At 36.7% G+C, this 20,317-nt stretch overlaps 1 protein-coding gene across 1 annotated transcript in view; it reads left to right on the plus strand.

Moving 5' to 3' along the window:
• Positions 1–17,182, plus strand: part of GPALPP1 (GPALPP motifs containing 1) — a 34,669-nt gene extending 17,487 nt beyond the window's left edge. The window contains exons 5-9 of the mRNA XM_046664698.1: positions 1,657–1,788; positions 2,227–2,391; positions 6,775–6,873; positions 13,259–13,477; positions 14,171–17,182. Coding sequence (XP_046520654.1) covers positions 1,657–1,788; positions 2,227–2,391; positions 6,775–6,873; positions 13,259–13,477 — 615 coding nt within the window. The 3' untranslated portion in view covers positions 14,171–17,182. The remainder of the gene's footprint in view (positions 1–1,656; positions 1,789–2,226; positions 2,392–6,774; positions 6,874–13,258; positions 13,478–14,170) is intronic.
• Positions 17,183–20,317: the final 3,135 nt, after the last annotated feature.

The following is a 20,317-nucleotide window of genomic DNA, read 5'->3' on the forward strand; positions in this document are numbered from 1 at the left end:
GTTTAAATAACTCATCTAGGACACCAAAATGATTTAATACCTAGATTGGATTTGGGTTTATGATTCTGGTTTCTCATTTTCAGTTTAGCGCGTTGGGCCTGATTTTCTACTTGCACCTCCAACCACCCATTTAGTTTGTGTCTCCCAACATCCTAAGTGATTTTTATTTCTAAAAAGTTTGGGTATCATCCTACCAAGATATGCAAGACGTGCTGATGTTCTACCTTCATAAAATCATCGCGTGTTAGATGAAAGTAAAAATACCATTAGCTTATCCCATCATCTTAAACTTCAGCACTATATTGATACCCTATCTCTTATAGTTTTAAAAGTTCATTATATCTATTATATCTTCTCATTTACAGCACCAAGTATTATATGTGTAGGGGGTTATAAATATGTTTAAGGTCATGTCTTTGACATTGAAGAGCTTCCTGTTGTATAGATAAGCTATACACACTTAAAGTTAAATCATTAACAGTTGAAATAAAGAAAATAATAGAGGGGTTGCTGTAGTATTAGTAGAAAAAATACTGGCCTGGATCTTAGAATATTTGGGTCTTAGATGCTAGTTTTATAACCTCGGACAAGTTGTTTAACCTTTCAAAATAGAATTCTCTAAACCTAGGTTTCCTCAAAAAGAAAACAAGAGTAGTAGGGTCATTTCACAGTTTTGTTATGAGGACCAAATCAGGCGTTGTATACCAAAGTCCGTAATTATTAAGAGTGTGTGTGTGTGTGTGAGAGACATTTAGAGTAAGCCACTAGACCATATATAATTATCTAATTATTCATACCAATAGCAATTGCTGTAAGGGTTCAGAGAAGAAACCACAGATGGAAGTTACCTTTAGTGGTTAGTGGGGAAAATGTAAACAATACAAATGAACTCCTGATCCTGGTAGTTTGAAAAAAATAAGAGGAAGCAGCTGCCTTTCAGAGCTGGAGAACAAACGTGTTATTGTTGTTTGTCTCAATCTAGCTTCTGCTTGAGGACAAGGACTGCTTTCAGCCCTAGTGTATGTATCATCTAACACAGAGTCTTACGTGAAAACCCTTTATTAAAGTGATTGATTACGAACAAGTTGAATTCAATTATTACAATACTGTTATATCTTTTGAGTAAGTGAAGTACTTTGGGAACCAAATTAACTCATTCGGGTTAGCATGTGTGAGATATTGCACAGCATTTCTATTTCAGTGAACTATACTAAATCACGAAGGCTGATACAGCTTCCAAGAATGTCTTACTTGTGTGCATCTTATTCCAAGAAGCTTATTCGGTACCAGGAAGGAAAATGGTTTCAACTTGTGTCATCTCTGACCAGTCAGTGATAATGGCCTAGAATACCATGTTGAGAATTCTGAGGTCACATCTGTGTCCATCAGAAAGAGAGCTGAAAGCATTTAAGAGGTCTGCCCTGGACATAGGAGGAGAGGTGGGACAATCCACGTGCCATGGATTTGTCCTCTCTGCACTGTGCCCTTGAGGAAGGCAGAGAAAAGGTCACTGTGATGAGCCAGGAATACATTGTTTGCTTTTTTATTTTATTGTGTCTAGCTAATCAGTTTCAGTTAAATTTTGAGTAATTTAGGATCATTTTCTATAATCTGTAGTTCTGCTCTTGGTTTAAAGGTAATGTCTTGTTTCAAAAGGGAACAGATAGCAGTGAAGATGAGGACATTGTTGGCCCAATGCCTGCAAAAGGACCTGTGAGCTACAGTGTAACGACAGAGTTTGAAAAAAGGGCCCAGCGGATGAAAGAGAAACTGACTAAAGGAGATGATGTAAGTTTTAAATATATTTTACTCTGAGAAATAGACTAAATAGATTAAAAATCTAAATTTTAAAAATAGACATTAATATATGTGTGTGTATATATATGTCTGTATGTATGTATGCTTGTGTGTGTGTATGTATGTGTATAAAGAAAATTTAGGAGCTAGGTCACAGAAACTATAAGGAAAGACCAGCAAATTTGCCTATCTAAAAATTTCTATATGGCAAAAGATAACAAAGTCAAAAGAACAATAGATTAGGTGAAAGTATTTGTAGCAATATGACAAAAATATTATTCCCTTCTATTAATCTTTTCTCTTGAAGTCTGTTATTTAACTTTAAAACCTCAGTTGAGAAGCATTGTCTCTTATTCAATATTTTATGTGCACACACACACTTTCCAAGCTACTTTTTTTCTTTTTTTTAACATTTTATTTCTCTTAAAGGATTTATCTAAACCAATTACAAGGGAGTCGTGGATGACTGAGCTTCCCCCGGAAATGAAGGACTTTGGTCTTGGGCCCAGAGCTTTTAAAAGAAGAGCTGATGACAAATCTGGAGATCGATCAGTCTGGACAGATACGCCAGCTGACAGGGAAAGGAAAGCTAAGGTGAGAGGGTGGTTTGTTCACGTATTTCTGTTCCTCTTGGCTCTATTTTGAAGGTAGAAGGCAGAATTATTTAAGGCTACTGTTTTTAAAAGCCAGCCCTGGTGGTCTAGTGGTCAAGAATCAGCACTCTCGCTGCCGCAGCCCAGGTTCATTTCCTAATCCGAGAGCCACACCACCCATCTGTTGGTTGTCAAACTGTAGTGGCTGCATGTTGCTGTGATGCTGAAAGTTATGCCACTATTATTTCAAATACTAGCAGGGTCACCCATGGTAGACAGGGTTCCTTAGAGCTTCTAGACTAAGACAGAGTAGGCTCTGGGACCCCTATGAACAGCACCAGAGGGTGAGAGGTTGGCACAAAAAGACCAGGCAGGGTTCCACTCTGCTGTACACAGGGTCCCTAGGAGTCGAAATCAATTCCATGGCACAAACAACAAACTATTTTTAAAATTATGATTCCAAAAAGAAAACACAGATTTCCCCCTGAAGAAAAGTTGTAAGGAAGGAAAGTGACGCCAATAGCTAACTATTTGCTTACTATTTCCCAATAAATTGTGTCATTTAAATCTCAAGAAAACCCAGAAACATGGGTTTATTGACCTCATTTTATAGAGGAAGAAACTAACCTCTCTGAGGTCGACTTCTCTAGAATTGCAATGCTGGTAAGTGATGCACAATAATTCCATTCTAGACCTTTCTATAATTCCAAATCCCCTGGTCTTTAAACAACATCATACCATCTCCTTGAAAGTGTATCTTTTAAGATATCCTGAAAAAACCAAAGCCGCAGATTAACCGAGCAAGTTAGGTGATACGTAGAGACTCTCAAAATGACCATATCTCAGCTGTACTAAGCTTTGTGTTACTGTCAAGATAGGCAAGAAGCACTTTCCTTAATAGTGTTAAATACTGTATGCTCGCATATGTGGAGTCTAAAAACAAATGAACAAACAAAAAGCTCATGGATAGGGAGAACAGATTAGTGGTTTTCTGAGCTGGGGGAGGGTTGGGTGAAATGGGTGAAGGGGATCAAAAGGTACAGATTTCCACTTGTAAAATGAATAAGCCACGGGGATGTAATGTACAGCACTGTGACTATAGTTAATACCATATTGCATATTTGAAGGTAGCTAGTGCATCTTGAAAGTTATCATCACCAGAAAAAAAGTTTTTTTGTAACTATGAATGGTGATGGATGTTAACTGGACTTTTTGTGGTGATCATTTTGCAATATATACAAGTATTAAATCATTACGTTGTACACCTGTAACTAATATAATGTTATGTCAATTATACCTCAATTAAAGAAAAGAAGCTCTGTCATTAATACATTAAATAATTTACCCAAAAAAAACCCAAGAAAGTATGCATAAAATACATTATTATTTTTTTCTTGAATCTGTTTATTATGAAAATTCCATTGTAAAGTTAGGACTTGAGCCAATTTCCCCAACACTACCTCTTAAATTTACTCCATCCCAAGGTCTTAATTCCCTTAAGATATCCATTCAAATCTTAAATACTTGACTAATTGGCAGTTTATGATCGTAGCTTTATCAGTTCTGACTTAGTTCCACACTTAATTCATTCCCCTAACTCTGTTTAATCTTGTTCATCCGTGCCTAAAATTATGGAGATTTCTATTTTCATTCTGTAACTATAAATTAAATACCTCCTCTGCCAGGCATTGTGTTTGGTTGCAGGTGTGAGGGAGGAAGACAATTCCTCTACCCACTTTAGGTCCTTCTCTCTGGTCTACAAATTAAATTGATGTGAGACAGAATAACAGGAGAAAATCAAACAAAGCTTTATATCAAGTTACGTGGGAGAAACCCAGGAAAATTGACCAACTCAGCCAGAATGGCCAAAGCTGCCACCTTAAATATCATCTTCGGCTAAAGACAAAGGAGGGTGTTCGAGGGCAGTGGTTTGGGACTTCAAAGTGGAGGAAGGCAATTCACATGGAAATAGAAAAGCAAATGTTTGGTAAATAAGACTAGGCTTAGCAAGGACCGTCACCCAGAGCTATCTATGGTGATGATCTGTCCTGGGGACAGGCCTTTTATCTTAAATTCTTTTAGGCAGTTAGGGGAAAGGTCAAAGTTTCTTTCAGAGTCTCCTGTTCTTAAAAATAAGGCAAAGAGACACATTTTGGAGTGACCAATTCTGATCCCTCACACAGGTAATAGAAAGATGAAAAAGCTCCTTAAGGAGCTTACATTTTAGAAGAGAATTGGTTTAGCACCCTACCCTGAATATGTCTCAAAATCATAAGTTCTCTTGTGTCCTGAAGATTACAGAAAATCTGAGCGTTGTAATAGAAAGGTGAGGTGAGCCAACCCACGTGGTGCAGAAGAGGTAACAAAAGATGTGGTACAGAAGTGAGCCGCACGCCCGGAACGACTAGTGTTGGAATGCCTGTCTACTCTTTCTTAGCCGGTGTTTTATAAAAATAATGTATTGGCATTTTTATAATTTAGCCTTTAAGATTGTCTCCAAAAAGACAGTTCATTCCCTTGCTTACATGGACTTATTTGTGCCTCTGTTTATTTGTGCTTTTTTCCGCCCGTCTGTCCCTCGCTGTAGGTGAAAAGGTGTCTAGCCTACAGCCAGAATTGCAGGGAGTCTTCTTCAGAGGAAAATATCTCAGCAAAATGGAGTAAACGGAACTTAAGTGATTTCAGGCCCAGTGACCGAGTTCCTTAGATCCGGTCATTCTTTTCAGTGCTGAAAATGTTTTGTTCAGTGTTTATAGTGGACTCATAAAGGGATCGTTGTTACTCCTTAACTTTTATGTGATAGTATACTACAGCACATAGTGCCATGGACTTATATCTGTGGCACAAACTGTGTAGTATCACACAGCTATTCATTTTCTAGTATCTTTGATCTTGTGTAAAGTTCCTGACTAATTTTTGTCATGGCAGATCTTAGCCAATTTCCTTTTTGATAGGTTCTCTCCACTCATCTTACTTTTTTTTTTTATTTCCCAGCATACATCTCCCATACCACTAATGTTTTCACATTAGCCAACGTGGCCTAAAAGAATTAAGATTGCTCTGTGATAAGAAATGGAAGTGCTGCGCACAAGCTAGTTGACTAAGATCTCTTATGTCCTCGCCTCCCAGTCTTGACTAGATCTACTAACCCTTCATATTAGATGGTTAGCTTTTTATCTCCATCCTTACCATAACGTCATTTTCGTCTTAATATTTATAAGTAAAAGCATCTGTTTTCTGGGAAAGTTTTTAGGGAAAAATAAGAAATGGGCCATTCCTATGGGTTTTGGGGGGGGTTTCTTTGTTTTTATTCCTATGTTTTTCATGTACTTTATTAAATACCGTGGCGTCTTAGTACATTATTTAGATAAAAATTGTAGAAGGCCTCCATGGTTTTCTTAAGCAAATTCCAACAGTATAAAAATATGCTTTGAGGGGACCGGCCCCGTGGCCGAGTGGTTAAGTTTGCGTGCTGTGCTTCAGTGGCCCAGGGTTTCGCTGGTTCAAATCCTGGGCACGGACGTGGCACTGCTCATCAGGCCATGCTGAGGTGGCGTCCCACATGCCACAACTAAAAGGCCCCACAACTAAAAATATACAACTATATACCAGGGGGCTTTGGGGAGAAAAAGGAAAAAATAAAATCTTTAAAAATAGATATATATATGCTTTGAGAATAGTGGTTTTCAATTGTTTTTATGTGGGCTTACCTCATTCCTGGTTGGGAATGTATTCTCTAGAATATATTTTTTTCTAATTAAAACTTGTTGGAAATTTACCTACATCCTTCATTTTTGTGTGTGCACTGTTGTAAATGGTATTTTTTTATAAGTTCAAATTCCAGTTGTTTGTTGCTAGTATATTTTATATATCAACCTTGTGTCCTGCGGCTTTCCCATGTTTGCTTATTAGTTCCAGTTTTTTTGTAGATTCTTTGGAGTTTTCTACGTAAACAATCATGTCATCTGTGAATAAAGATAGTTTTATTTCTTCTTTTCCAAATGTAAACTTTTCTTTTTCTTTACTTTTTTCCCTTGAGTGATCTTACTAGTTTTGAAAACAGAAAATGTAGTATTTCTTTTAAAGCCTGATTTCCTTTCCTACTTTTCATCACTGTCAGACTCATTTGTGAGTTTTATAAATAGATGATTTCTTCTAGTTGTTGATTGGCTAAAAAAATTTTTCATGTTTTCAGGGAAACTACAGGGTAGAACACTAACTGATCCCATATCAAGGATATTAATATTTCTAGTGGGAAGAGATTCAACAAGCCTGGCTGACGTTAGTCTCTTATTACTCAATCTGAGTAAAAATAATACTATTTCTTTTTTATTTTCTCTTGATTATATGATTCAGTAATGTATTATCTATGTTTGTTCCTCAGGAAACACAAGAAGCAAGGAAGTCATTGAATAAGAAGGACGAAGAGCACGTGTTGTCAGGAAGGGAAAAGAGATTGGCTGAGCAGGTATCCTCATACAATGTAAGTAAGAGGAAAAACTATATAACCGTTTATTTTCCTCTGTCTTTTAATGCTCTTATTTTTTCTCTCTCGTTTCTCTTTCTTTTATATGTCTTCCTATTTACCTCAGTCTTTTTCTGTACCCACATCCTGAAAAATACTCAACTCTTTTGTATTTATATGTTTGTATAAAATCCATTTGTGTAGGGCTTTTTAATGCATTTCATATACTGTTTTGAGTTCATATTTTACTGATCTCATAGATCAGAAATTTAACTCCTAGAGACCAGTAGCATGTGGTCAGAAAGCAAGAGCCCTACCAACTCCTAGAGATCCTCAGTTCATAAATTTGTAAACTATAAGCAGATTTGGAATGTTTGATGTGACGATTTAAATGTGGGAGGAAAAATGTTTTCAAATATGGTTCAATCTAAATTTATAAACTAACCAGTCAGTGTTCATTTAGCATATCATTATTTTGTTATAGTCTCTTACTCATAAAAAAAACTGGTGAGTGTTCCAGCTCGAAGAATCAGTGTAAATCACTGAATCTGTCAGCCCCTGAAAGGTGTTCAGGAGAATTACCTTCTGTTCCAAAATTATGAAATTTCCATGAATGCTAAAAATATAGTGAGCAAGATTTATTGGATGTCGGTAGACCAGCACCACACAGAGAAGCATACGTGAAACATTTTTGGAAACTGACCAAAAACTCAACCCACATAGAACATTTATAAAAACTGACCAGCTCAAAAGTTGTCTTAACAAAATTGGAAGAATCTCCGTCATTCAAACCATATTCTCTGACCACAGGAATTTAAGTTAAAATTCAGAATAACTTAAAGGCCCTATACAATTGGAAATTAGAAAAATGCAAAATTTAAACATTACGTCAAAGACATGATAACGAAAGTTAGAAAATACCTGGACTGAATGATAACAGAAATAGAACACATCAAAATCTGTGGCATGCAAAATAAAGTGGTACTGAAGAGTCAAAATTTATAGCCATAGTTAGTTATACTAGAAAAGAACGATAGCTGAAAATTAACAAGCTGGGCCTTTTTCTGTTACCAGAAATGAGCATTTCTTATAAAACTAAGCATACACCCACCCCATGACCCTACAGCTCCAGCCCTGGGTATTTACTTCAGACAAATGAAAACCCGTCCCCATAAAGACCTGAACGTGCTTCATTCATAATAGCCTCAAAAAACTTATACGGAACGTTCCTAGAAGCTTTATTTATAAGCTAAATTCTGTAAACAGCCAGGTGTCCATCATAAGAGAAAGAGAAACCAAACGTGTATACAATGAAATACTGTTCAGCAATTAAAAGGAGCAAGTTACAAATAAATGTGACAACGTGGATGAATCTCAAAGTTATCGTGCAGAGTGAAAGAAGTCTTGCACAAGCAAGTACATACTATACGATTCTATTTATATGAATTTGATCTAAAATAAGCAAAATGAATCCACGGTAGGAAAACATCAGAATCATGGTTGTTGGAGTGGAGTGGGGATTGACTAGGAACCTAGGGGCATGCGGAGCTTTCTGGGGTGATGGAGATGCTCCAGATCTTGATAGGAGTTCGGATTGTGAAACTCAGTGAATGTACACTTACAATTTGTGCATTTCATTGTATGGAAATTTACCTTGAAAGAAAAACTTGTAAAGAAATATTAAACCCTAGTTAATGAAATGCATACTGAAATACTGAGGTGTACATGTAAATGATGTCTGCAGTTTACTTTAAAATGCATCAAAAAAGTTAGGATTCTACTCATGCTGAAATTTTGGTTACTTATGAGATTTACTTTTCAAAATATTAATAGAGTCTCAAGATTAACCACTCAGTAACTCTTAGTTTTGATTAATTGAACACTCTTGAAAATATTACCCTGAAGACAAAATAAAAACTAAGCAAGTAGAATCTTAGCATGGAATTTTCAAAAGCTGCTGAAAAACCACTCCATTCAAAATAATTGCTCTGGATTTTATAAACATTGCAAAACACACACATTTTTGTTAAGTGATTAAATTTGGTAAATCAGCAAATTGGTCATTTAGCAAATTGATCTCTGCATGAGTTGGCTTTCAGCTGTGAATTTAAGTGAACTGACTGCTTCCGGGTGTTTCTGTTGTTTTTTATAGTAGTAGTGCTGGTTTGGTCATGCATGCCACAATATGCGGATACGCTCAACCACACAGGCAGAACACCTGAAATAAGTGACACAACAGTTCATTTCCTTTATCTTAACAAATCTGAGCACTTGAGTGGTTTGAATTAATTATAGTAATCCAGTGGTTTAATGTATTCGTCTGACTTTATTGATGTTTAATTTACTAAGATGGGGGGATCAGTAAATTGAAACTTGCCGTCTTTGTTTCTCCATTTCTATTTGCTTTTTGTTATCTTTTATACAGTTTTGCTCATCAATATAAATCATTTCTCCCGGTAGTGGCTCTAGGTAGAGTAGGGCCTCTACTACTTCATTCTTTCTCACGTCTCCTCCACACTTTGTTCTGTTTTCTCCAGCTCTTTCTTATACCTTCAGGCCTTCCCCTTCCAACTCCTGACAGCCTATCTACCTTCATCATTATTATCTCATTAATGAGTTATTATTTTCTCATTAGCAGGGAAAGGGTGGACAAATGCGGAGAAATGGTGCTAGAAGATCAAGTTTTTATAGTATAGTGCGTTTTTTTTCCTCCCCAAACTCCCAGTACATAGTTGTATATCCTAGTTGTAAGTCATTCTGGTTCTTCTCTGTGGGACGCCACCACAGCATGGCTTGATGAGTGGTGCATAGGTCCATGCCCAGGATCCAAACCGGTGAACCCCAGGCCACCGAAGTGGAACGCACCAAATTAACCACTCAGCCACAGAGCCAGCCCTATAGCATAGCTTTTTTACATTTATACATTTATGTATAATTATATTACATTATAGTTCCCCATCCTAAAATTCATCCTACTTCACTTCTCCTTTGTATTGCCATTCTCTCCTCTCTCTGTTAATACCAAACTACCAGAAAGAATGACCTGACAGTGGGGTCCACATCTGATAGGTCACCTGTATGATAACGGGGTGATTTTTAAGTGCACAGGTTTCTGAGACCCACAGTTGGCAACTTCGATTCACTGAGTCTGTGATGGGGCTCAGGACTCTGTATTTCTTTTCAGCTAGTCAGGAATGGTCAAGTGTATTTGCTTGGTATCCCCTAAAACAAGCTTTTTACTTGACGTCTGAAAATTTTCATTGTAAGTCTCAGTAGTTACCAAAGATGTAATTTATATATATTAGCATATTATATCACTCTATTAAATGTTTCAAATGACATCTAAATACCCTAGCAATTCAATATCTGTTATTATCATTAAAAATATATATAAAGAAGCATTTCCTTAACAGTTGGAAATTTTATTTCATTCTTTTTTCTCCTTGAATTCATAATTTCATTTCTCTTCTGCCACAGAATTTTATCCTATTGGAATTCACTTTCATGCTTGAAAGTTTTTTCTGATTATATTTGATGTCATATTTCATTATAATAGAAATATGCACATAACTTGATTTTTTTTTTATTTCCTGTGTCTAAGTCTTTAAATGCTTATGCTGTTTTTCCTTCAGGATTAAGTTGTAATTTCATTTGATCAAAACAATGTAAACATGTTGCAGGTTTTTATAAATAATTATTAAACATAAAAAGTAAAATGTAAATTTAATTTCATGTTTAATGACTTTTTTTCCAGTTAGTTCCTGGTCTTTGGATGAATGTTACTTACTTAGTGCTTGAATAAGACAGCTATCAACATCAAATGTATAATTTTGTTTGTTTTTCTTCTTTTTTTTTGGTGAGGAAGATTGGCCTGAGCTAACATCTGTGCCAGTCTTCCTCTATTTTGTATGTGGGATGCCACCGCAGCATGGCTTGATGGGCTGTGTGTAGGTGCACGCCCAGAATCTGAACTGGCAAACCCCAGGACGCTGAAGTGGAGCATGCACACCTAACCACTTTGCCACTAGCCAGCCCTGTGTATTTGTTTTTTTAGTTAAGAGTTTTAGAGTTAAGAGTTAAGAAATCATGTTTACATAAAGTAGTGGATGAGAATGGAATGCAGTTTGTTACAGCAATGTCATTCAGTTCTTTAAACAATTTGAGTTATTTACTTAAACCTCATAGTGATCCATTCACAAAAATTGTTATTAATGATCTCTCAACTGTCAGCTATCTTTGATTTTCTTTTCACATTGGTCTCATTCATTTGTTCTCTGGTTCTGTCTTTCCAAATTTGTCTAATGGGAATAATAACATTTACTTTACAGAGATATTGTGAGGATTACAGTATAGCAAAGGCTTAATAAATCTAACACGTGACATTTATTGAGTGACTCTTGTGTACCCTACACTGCACTATGTCCTTTGTCTTCTTTAGATCACTTAACTCCTCCCGCATCCAAATATTTGGAAATCATTACTATTGTTACTAGCATTTTACAGCTGAGAAATTGCGGCTTAAATTGCTTGCCTAAGGTCACCAGTGTTGAAAACAGCAGAACCCTCATTGCTATCCAGATCTTTCTGAATTCAGAACTTAAGCTCTTCACTATTTCTCCATATACTGTATATATTGATAGCCTGTTTTTTCTTAGCAATATCTGATTTTTTTTAACTCTGAAGAAGTAGAAAGTACTTGACTTGCAAATCAATTTGTTTCTAAAAGACTTTACCAAGGTTTATGAAATGACTAATTTATGGAGTTAGAGGGATTGAGAAAGTGGAAATAGTGCTAATTTAAATAAATATTTACTAATACAACGTCTTTTGTACATTCTGCTCAAACCTTTAGCTCTAGATTGAGCTCATCCAATTTATAAGAAATAATTGGCACATAACCTAATTGATGAGGTCAGTTCTCACTGTCGAATCAGCCACGTCAGACTTACTGTCCCTCAGAAAGTCTGACTTCATTTTTCCATTCACATAGATGTGTTAATGATCACTCCAGTGACACTTCTGGGTTGTAAAGCAGGTAAGTAGGAACCATGAGCTTGTCTTCTGGATGAGAGAAGATGCTGCCACTTTCCCCATTTCTTACCGGTGCCTTGTGGTGTTGCTTGCACTGAGCTCTTTTCACATCTTTGCTCTCAGGTATCTTCTTTGGCAGGAGGCAGGGCCTAGAAGAGATGTGGTTGTTAAGCGAAAATTGCCCTTTCTTCCATACTTCCACTCTTCAGTATATCTGCATTCAGAACATTCCAACAAGAACCAAAGCACCCATTTCTAAAGGACGTTACACTTTTAAGAGAAATATGTTTACGGCACAACAGGACACAAAGTCCTTCCAGTTTACAGTTCCTCCGTTGGAGGCAGCTTCCTTCAGACAAGTGTTTCAGATTTCTTTGTCTGACGCCCTGGAGGCTCGCTCTGCTGGGCAATACTCTATAGTGAGATTCGGAAAGACTTCTCCTCTGTTAAGTGGGAAGGGGCCATAATGAAAAGGGAGACATCCTCACCAGGTGAATTATTGAGCAAACTCAGTTTTAAGAAGGGCTTCATGAAGAGGTTGGGAATTGTGGGTGAATAACGTTAGAATTATCCATGCATTCATACCCCATGGAATCTGCTCCGTGTAGCCCCCAGGGATACATATAGCCCACTTTGAAGGCCGCTGGTCTATACTGCCTGCATCTATTCCTGCGTCCACTCCCTGTTCTTCAGTCCACAGCCATTCTGTCTTTTACTTTAGTCAATACTGAAAGGTCTGCAATGAATCTCTGATGTATGAAACCAATTGCCTTTGATCAGACTTCATCCTACTAGATAGATTTGAAAATGTGAATACCTATTTCAGCTAAGAAGAATGAAAATGGGAGAGGTAAGAGAAAAAACAGAAGACTAAAAGGAGTGAAAATTGTCTTAGCATATAGAATATTTCAGCTTAACCTGCACAGGTCTTGAATGTTATCACCTCTGTGCCGTGATTTTTCTGATTTGCCCTTGTTTTTACTTCAGACCATTGCATCTGTGAAGCTTTAACCAGGCTCCCAAGCAAGAGTGTAATTGCTCTTCCCTTCTCACCTGTGTTCTTGGTTCAGACTCTAATCTTGACACATCATACGATGCTTCTCATTATGGTTATTTAAACATTTGTTTCCTCTCTGTCTTGCTCTTTTTTTATGGTGTGGCACGTAGTTAGTTGGTATCTTCATTGTGGTTGGATTGAATTTGCTCTGGTACATATTTTCTTCATAGATGCTGTCTTGCATTTGGAAAAACCTACTGGGTTTTATAAATAGCCCTTCTTAATGTTGACCATTACTACTTACTTTGTTTCATGATCATATTCTGTCAATAATCTATACAAACTAAGATTTTTATTTCTACTCTCTTTCGCCAGGAATCAAAAAGATCAGAATCTCTTATGGACATTCATCATAAAAAATTAAAGAATAAGGCTGCTGAAGATAAAAATAAGCCCCAAGAAAGAATACCATTTGACCGTGATAAGGATCTCAAAGTTAATCGGTTTGATGAAGCTCAGAAAAAAGCCCTGATAAAGAAATCTAGAGAACTGAACACCAGATTTTCACATGGCAAAGGCAATATGTTTTTATAAGTAAGTATCTTTCAGTGAGATTTGTTTTCATACTGATAAATTTGAACTTTTCTAAATACGCTGTTATCTATAAATTGTGTGCAAAAATCTATTTCCTTTTATAATAAAGTAGATTATAAGCCTGCAATTCTTTTTTTATAAATAAACTGTGATTTTTGAAAATTTGGCCTGTAGGGTGAAAAATGTGGTTTACTGGTAAAGCAGCCTTGTCCTCATAATAACCTAACAGGGCCTTGCTGTTAAAAATGCTAAAATAAAAGTTTAGTTTATGAGAAATGGCAAAGGAAAGTGTGGTTTGGAGCTTGGGTAAATATGCATGCTTTATTCAAGAATGAAGAAAGGAGGTTTGCTAGCAGTCTTTTTATGTTAAACAATATCGCAATTAGAAAATGTTCACTGATTTGAAAGGTTCTCTGTAAGCTCAGGTTCAAAACCATCACATCATTCATCCATAGCCCAATCTGACAAGGGTTCATAATGGTGATTAAAGAATTACATAAAAGCTGAAGTTGCTTCTTAAAATTTTTATGAGTTTTAATTATATGAAGCCTACATCAATATTAAATATTAAATGTGGCTTTAATATTAAATATTAGAATTAAATACACAATATTAAAATGTGGTATTAAGAGAAAATACAGTTAAAGTTAGAAATATTTTCCAACTTACTGAATTTTCTTATTCTTACTTCAGGGGGATTTCCCTGTGCAGTGAAGAAAAGTTGAAGAATACTCTTTTATCTGTCTGTCCACCTTTATTCCTTTGTTTTGAGTTTCTTAAGATCAGCAATATCTTTAGTCTTAAGAACCATACAAACTTACCTTGTTCTGTGCGTCGTTTAAAGTCATGTGGAAACATAAGATCTGTGTTCCTTATGTAGAGTAGAGTTTCATGTGTCTTTGGCTTCTGAGGAAGCCTGGGCTTTTCTTCAAATAATTATTTCGAAGATTCCCCCCTACTCCCTGAACTTCTCTGGTGTCTCACAAGTACCCCGGGACCTCCTCGTCGAAGGTTCCTAAGCTACGCTGGAGTACGTGTGTCAGGTCCTTAACGGGAAATCCACGACTTTGAAATCATTTGGGTCTTCCCTCTATACTGCAGCTGGTGACGACACGTTTACTTGAAACCAGAGGGTGTAGAGGTTTTGTCTGTTTTGTCATCAGTTTGCTTGTTTGGGCACTCAGGGCTTTTTATTTGTCGTTTGGGTTTTTTGGTTATTTAAGTGAGAAAGAGGGACCTCTGTGTTGTCTTGTGTGCTAAGGAAAAACTATTTTGATTTTTCCAACTTTAATGAGTATTTCTAGGGGAGGCCATCTGAGGGACAAGATACGCCATTAACCATTAGCAGTGTCAAGTCCAGACTCAGACTCTGTGATCTCAGCCAAAGCTTTCTAAGTCTTTAAGCTCTGCTTTGGGATGATCTTACTTCACCCATTTATAGTTAACAGATTTTAGCTAATTTATTGAGGACAGATCTTTTATATCAATCATGAATATAGCCTTTTTAAAAAGTCAGACTCATAATCCCTGAATACAAAAATGTAACTGGAAACTGTAGTCATAAGCACTCCAATGGGAGTATAATGAGTTTGTAATGCTTTCAGCACTGCCTCTTAAGATGTGACATGGGAAATGCTAAATAGTTAAAGCCTAAATTCAAATTCTGTAAGTTATATTTTCTTACAGATTAAGCCCAGTTGTTCTGCTAGGTGTGTGTCCTAATTTTGATGAAGCACGAGGTTTTAATGGAAAATGATTCTGAGTCCTAGTTGATTTAGGCTTTACGGAAGTTGAGTACACTGTCCAGTCCAATTATGGTACAAATTACCCTCCTTCTAATCATAGCAGTACAATAATGCTTTCTGTAACATCAGTACAAACAGTAGACTACTCAAGGAGTGTCGCTATTAACAAAATGAATTATTCTCCTGAGCAAATTGAAAAAGCTTCTAGTCTAAGCAGAATTGGACAGAACTACCATTTGACTGAAGATGTCATTTTTAGTAGGTGATATTTTCTGAACACAAAACTTTGTACAAGAACCTCTATTGCTTTCATGTAATTTTCTTACAATTTTTTCCCCAATGGAAGGAAGAAATATTTTCTAGTTCCTCATCCTCATGTGAATTCTCAACATATATTTTTGGGAAGTTTGGTATTTTTTAAGGTGAAAATGTCGTCTCTGGATACTTATTTTTGCTTTGCTCTCATCTCAAGGGGATAGGGGTGTTTCTGTATTACGTGTTCACTCTTTCTTCCCTCCCCCTTGGAGTGTCCATGACCTTAGCAAAAGGGAGCAGAGCTTCTTCTGCCTGATCCTTGCCGTGAGATACCACCTCACTGGCCCCTCAGGTCTGAAGCTTTTTCCTGCCCCCCGCAGGACAGTTTTAACGAAGTTTAAGCCCAGATCAGAGGGTTTTTTGCCCCTTGGAGAGACTAACCCCAACAACATTGATGATAAAGAGCAAAGGGGCTATTGGCACAGCATGGCAAGGTGTTCTTCACTTCATCCCGTCCCATCTTCCAAAGCTGCAAATGGCCTCATTAAATCAAGTCTCCTGTCCATCTGGCAGAAAATTGAGATTGTGGACATTTTCTAATAAGAACTTTTTAATTTCCTACACCTCTTGGCCAAATTTTGTAGAACTGATACCTCTTTTGAAACTTAAAAGTGAAGAAAAAAGAGCAACACTAAATTCAAAAGTTTGCTTGAACTGTTGAAGGTGACATTTAAGTTCATTGTACTTAAAATTATATAATTTTGTCCAGCTCTCTAAATTGTCGTCTCAGATAGATTTAGATGCTTCAAATAATAACCATGTTACTGGTAAATAAATGGCTTTAGCAAGTGGAATTGGGAGGGGAGACAAAAGGTGAGAGATGGTGGCTGCACCCATAAAAAGACTGTTTTATCAGATAAATTGAAAATCCTTTTTGTATCGGGCAAAACATTGTAAATTAAGCCCTGCTGTTAAAAAAAAAAGCCACAGTCTTCTAAGAGTTTTTAATCTCGTTGGGATGTAGCAACCACTTGACTTTTAATTTATCACAAACATTTAATGGTTCTTTGAATTAATTTCTTTTTTAGAAGTGAGGTTGAGCTTTCAATGGTACTGAGGCTTACATGCTCCAGATTAGATTAATGACTATTATATAAATTATTTGATCCCAAAACATTATGGCACTTTTTGTTTCTTTTATAGGGTGGATAATGTTAATATTATTACTCAGAAATCTATGATCATGGGAGATAATTTTTAGACTGTTTACAAGAGCCCTTATCACTTCTCTTTTCACTTTTTCCATGGTAATGATAGGTGTTGTTAGTAAAAAATTCTCTGTTGAGTTATAAACCTACAAGGAAGAATTACCACGGAGGGAAGTGGTTAGAGATAGGACCCATGCACATCAGCACCAGGTCTTCTGTCTCAGAATATTAATTTGTTTTATTTTGCCTTTTGATGCCATCTTGTGATTTAAGTCTGCAGTTATAAAGGTCATGCATTTCCTATTATAGGAGAGGTATATTTTTTGCAGCTTGAAACATTAAATGTGATTGTATTATGTAGAAAATTAAAAAGCTATACACTGCCCCTTTCAATCTTTTCATTTTGAAATTTACAATTAAAAGACGTTTTTAGAAGAGAAGAATTCCTGAAGTGTAATTTTTTTATGTATAAATAAAGTTTCATCTGTATCTGAGAAGTTGTGGTCTTTTGCTTTTGTTTTAATAGTATTCGCTTATCTGAAGCAGACAGTATTGTAAAGATGTATTCTGACCAACCAGATCATTGGGCTATTGTGAAAAAAGATCCTTACTCCAACTCATTTGCCAGATTTTCATTATCCCAGTATAACTACAAATATTAACAATTTGTTTATAAGTGCAAGACAGTCAAATTGGAAATGCTTTTAAGAGCAGCATGGCACCAGAGGGGCTGGTGCTGGGTTATAACCAAGAATCCATTTCTCTGCATATCATAGGGTTATGTAACAGTTGGTGGGTTTTTTCTGGTTTGGTGATTATGAGCTCCTTTTTTTTTTGCTTTCTCTCTTTCCCAAATTCTTTCAGAAAGGTTGTATTCTCTTACAATTTCGAGGGGAAATTAACCTCTTTTTTTTTTTAAGTCCTGGTTTTTTATTATATGGGGTCAGAGTTAGAAACTGAACTACTAGGGAGACAGGACTGGGAAAGTGATCAAAGGAGATACTTTACGGTACAAAAGCTCAGCATTAAATGATAGAAATCTGGACATACAGGAGCAACAAAAGAAAGCCCTTGAGTTTTCAGATTACTTCCCTGTAATAAGTATTTCTTGAGGGAATAGTGTGTTTTCATTCATTCAGTGACATTTATTAAATGCCTGAGGGTGTGCTAGGTGCTAAGAATGCAGTGGTGAACCAGACACTTAGAGCCTTCCTCCTTGAGAGGAGATTCTGTGCTGGTCACTACAGGGTATTCACAGGTAAGTACACATTCCCTGCCTCAAGATGTTATATGGTAGTGGGAGAGCAGAAAAAGACCTCAGTAGAAAAGATCAAGTAAATGTACAACATGATGACTAGCTCACACTGCTATATGGTATATAGGAAAGTTGTCAGAGGCAAATCCTAAGAGTTCTCATCACAAGGAGAAATTTTTTTTCTCTTTTCCTCTTCCTTTTCGTTGTGTCTATATGAGAAGATGGATGTTAGCTGAACCTATTCTGGGAATCATTTCACAATATACGTGAATTACACCATCATGCTGTATGCCTTAAACTTATACGGTGGTGTATGCCAATTCTTTCTCAATACAACTGGAAAAAAAGATCAAGTATTTGTAAATTGTGATAGGTGTTATAAAGAAAACAGGGTAGTGAGAGACTGTAACAGGTCGTTGAGGATAGGAATCCTATTTAAGTAAAGTGATAAGGAAAGTCATTCTGAAAAGATGGCATTTCAGCTGAAACCTAAAAAATGAAAAAGAAGCTGGCAGTGTGAAAAATGACTGACCACTTGTGCCAAGGCTCTGAAGCATTGGTTCTGTGGTGTTTGAAGAACCACGCCAGTGAGTGGTGTGTAGTGGCAAATGCTCAGGGTTGGTCCTTGCTACTGACACTAGGAAGCCCATATGAGGGCATTTAACCCAATCCAGAAGGTGGAAGGAGCCTCCTAGAGGAGAGTACTTCTCAGCCAAGTCAGAAACGTCTCGTAGGAGTTGGCCAGATGGGGCCTAATACCAAAGGTCTACCCTACTGGCCTTCCAGAATTTCCCAAACATGTGAATGCATGCCTTAGGTCCCTGCTCTGAAAACCTGCATGTAACCCCAATAACAGTCATCAGCTATCAGGATATTAGTACACTGAACTTCTGCCTATAGTTTATCACCAAAACTGCAGTAATTTAAGTAGAGCTTAAATTTTGGTTTTGGTGGGTGAGTTTTTTTGCCCGAATTTGTTATTAGTTATTGTTCACTTGCTTCTCTTAGGCCTAATTATTGAGGATTATATACATTTTTTTAAGAGCTAAATAGCACCAGATGAATTCAACTGATACCCATTGATTATATCAATCAGTTGATTGATTGATATCAGTTAATCTTTAGAATTCCAGGACATGGCGGTAACTTTTCATTTAGGGGCTGGAGAATACAGTAGATCTGTTTCTTAATTTGTAGTCTTTGAACTGCCTCCATCAGATCAACTGGGGAGCTTGTTTAAATGCACATTCCCAAACCCACCTCTATCGAATGGGAATCTGAGGTTAGAGTCAGGGTATCATTTTTAATAATTATACCCTGTCATTCTTTGTCAAGTCCAGTTTGAGAGTCACTGCACTTATTATAATATGTTCCTGTAAACAGTCCCTTTGCCCTTGTTTTATGTTCCACTTTCCTGTATTAAATTTTCTTAAATACATGATCATTTTATGTTGCAAAGCTACAATCACCAGTACCAATAATACTTGCATTATGAAGAGGGGATTATCATTTCTATCAAGTGAATTGATGCCTAAAACTTTTCATTCTTCAAACATTTTTACTGGCCAGCTGCTCCAGGGCTCAAGATTCTACTGTCAATGGAAGTTTAGTTCTATTGACATGGACTCTGCCTTCTCTTAGGCACCTTTTAAAATGGAAACGGGGGCTGGCCCTGTGGCTGAGTGGTTAAGTTGGCGCACTCTGCTGCAGGTGACCCAGTGTTTCGTTGGTTCGAATCCTGGGCGCAGACGTGGTACTGCTCATCAAACCACGCTGAGGCAGCGTCCCACATGCCACAACTAGAAGGACCCACAATGAAGAATATACAACTATGTACCAGGGGGGCTTTGGGGAGAAAAAGGAAAAAAATAAAAAATCTTAAAAAAACAAAAAATAAAGATCATGCAATTCATCATAGAACTTTAAAAAAAAAAAAATGGAAACGTCCCTGGAAGGAATGGTTAGCTTAGAAGATCTTTGTCCTTGGTGACTGGGGCCCCATGAGATCATGGAACACCTTGCAAGTGCAGAACATTGAAAGGGTGAGGGATGCTAAAGATGAACTCCAGGGGTGGTCTCTACCTTATGACTATTTCCCTTGGGAGAATTAACCAGTTAATGTTCCTGCGGTACTTTGAGGTCTTAGGTAACTGACCTTTGACAGCTAAGGTATTATTTTACTAAAGAACTTGAAAAGTAGTAAGTTTACTTTTAGATATCAGTTTCTCCATTTGCTAATGAAAGATAATAGATAAAATAATGTCAAAAAGCAAAAGTACATGATTGTTCGAAGACTGAAAAATTTCAAGGACCTATACTAAAATATTGAAAAACATTTCAAAGCTCATTTTCAAGTATCTCTTATGATCACCTTTCC

The sequence above is a fragment of the Equus quagga genome, chromosome 6 (assembly GCF_021613505.1).
Source record: "Equus quagga isolate Etosha38 chromosome 6, UCLA_HA_Equagga_1.0, whole genome shotgun sequence".
Classification (NCBI taxonomy): domain Eukaryota; kingdom Metazoa; phylum Chordata; class Mammalia; order Perissodactyla; family Equidae; genus Equus; species Equus quagga.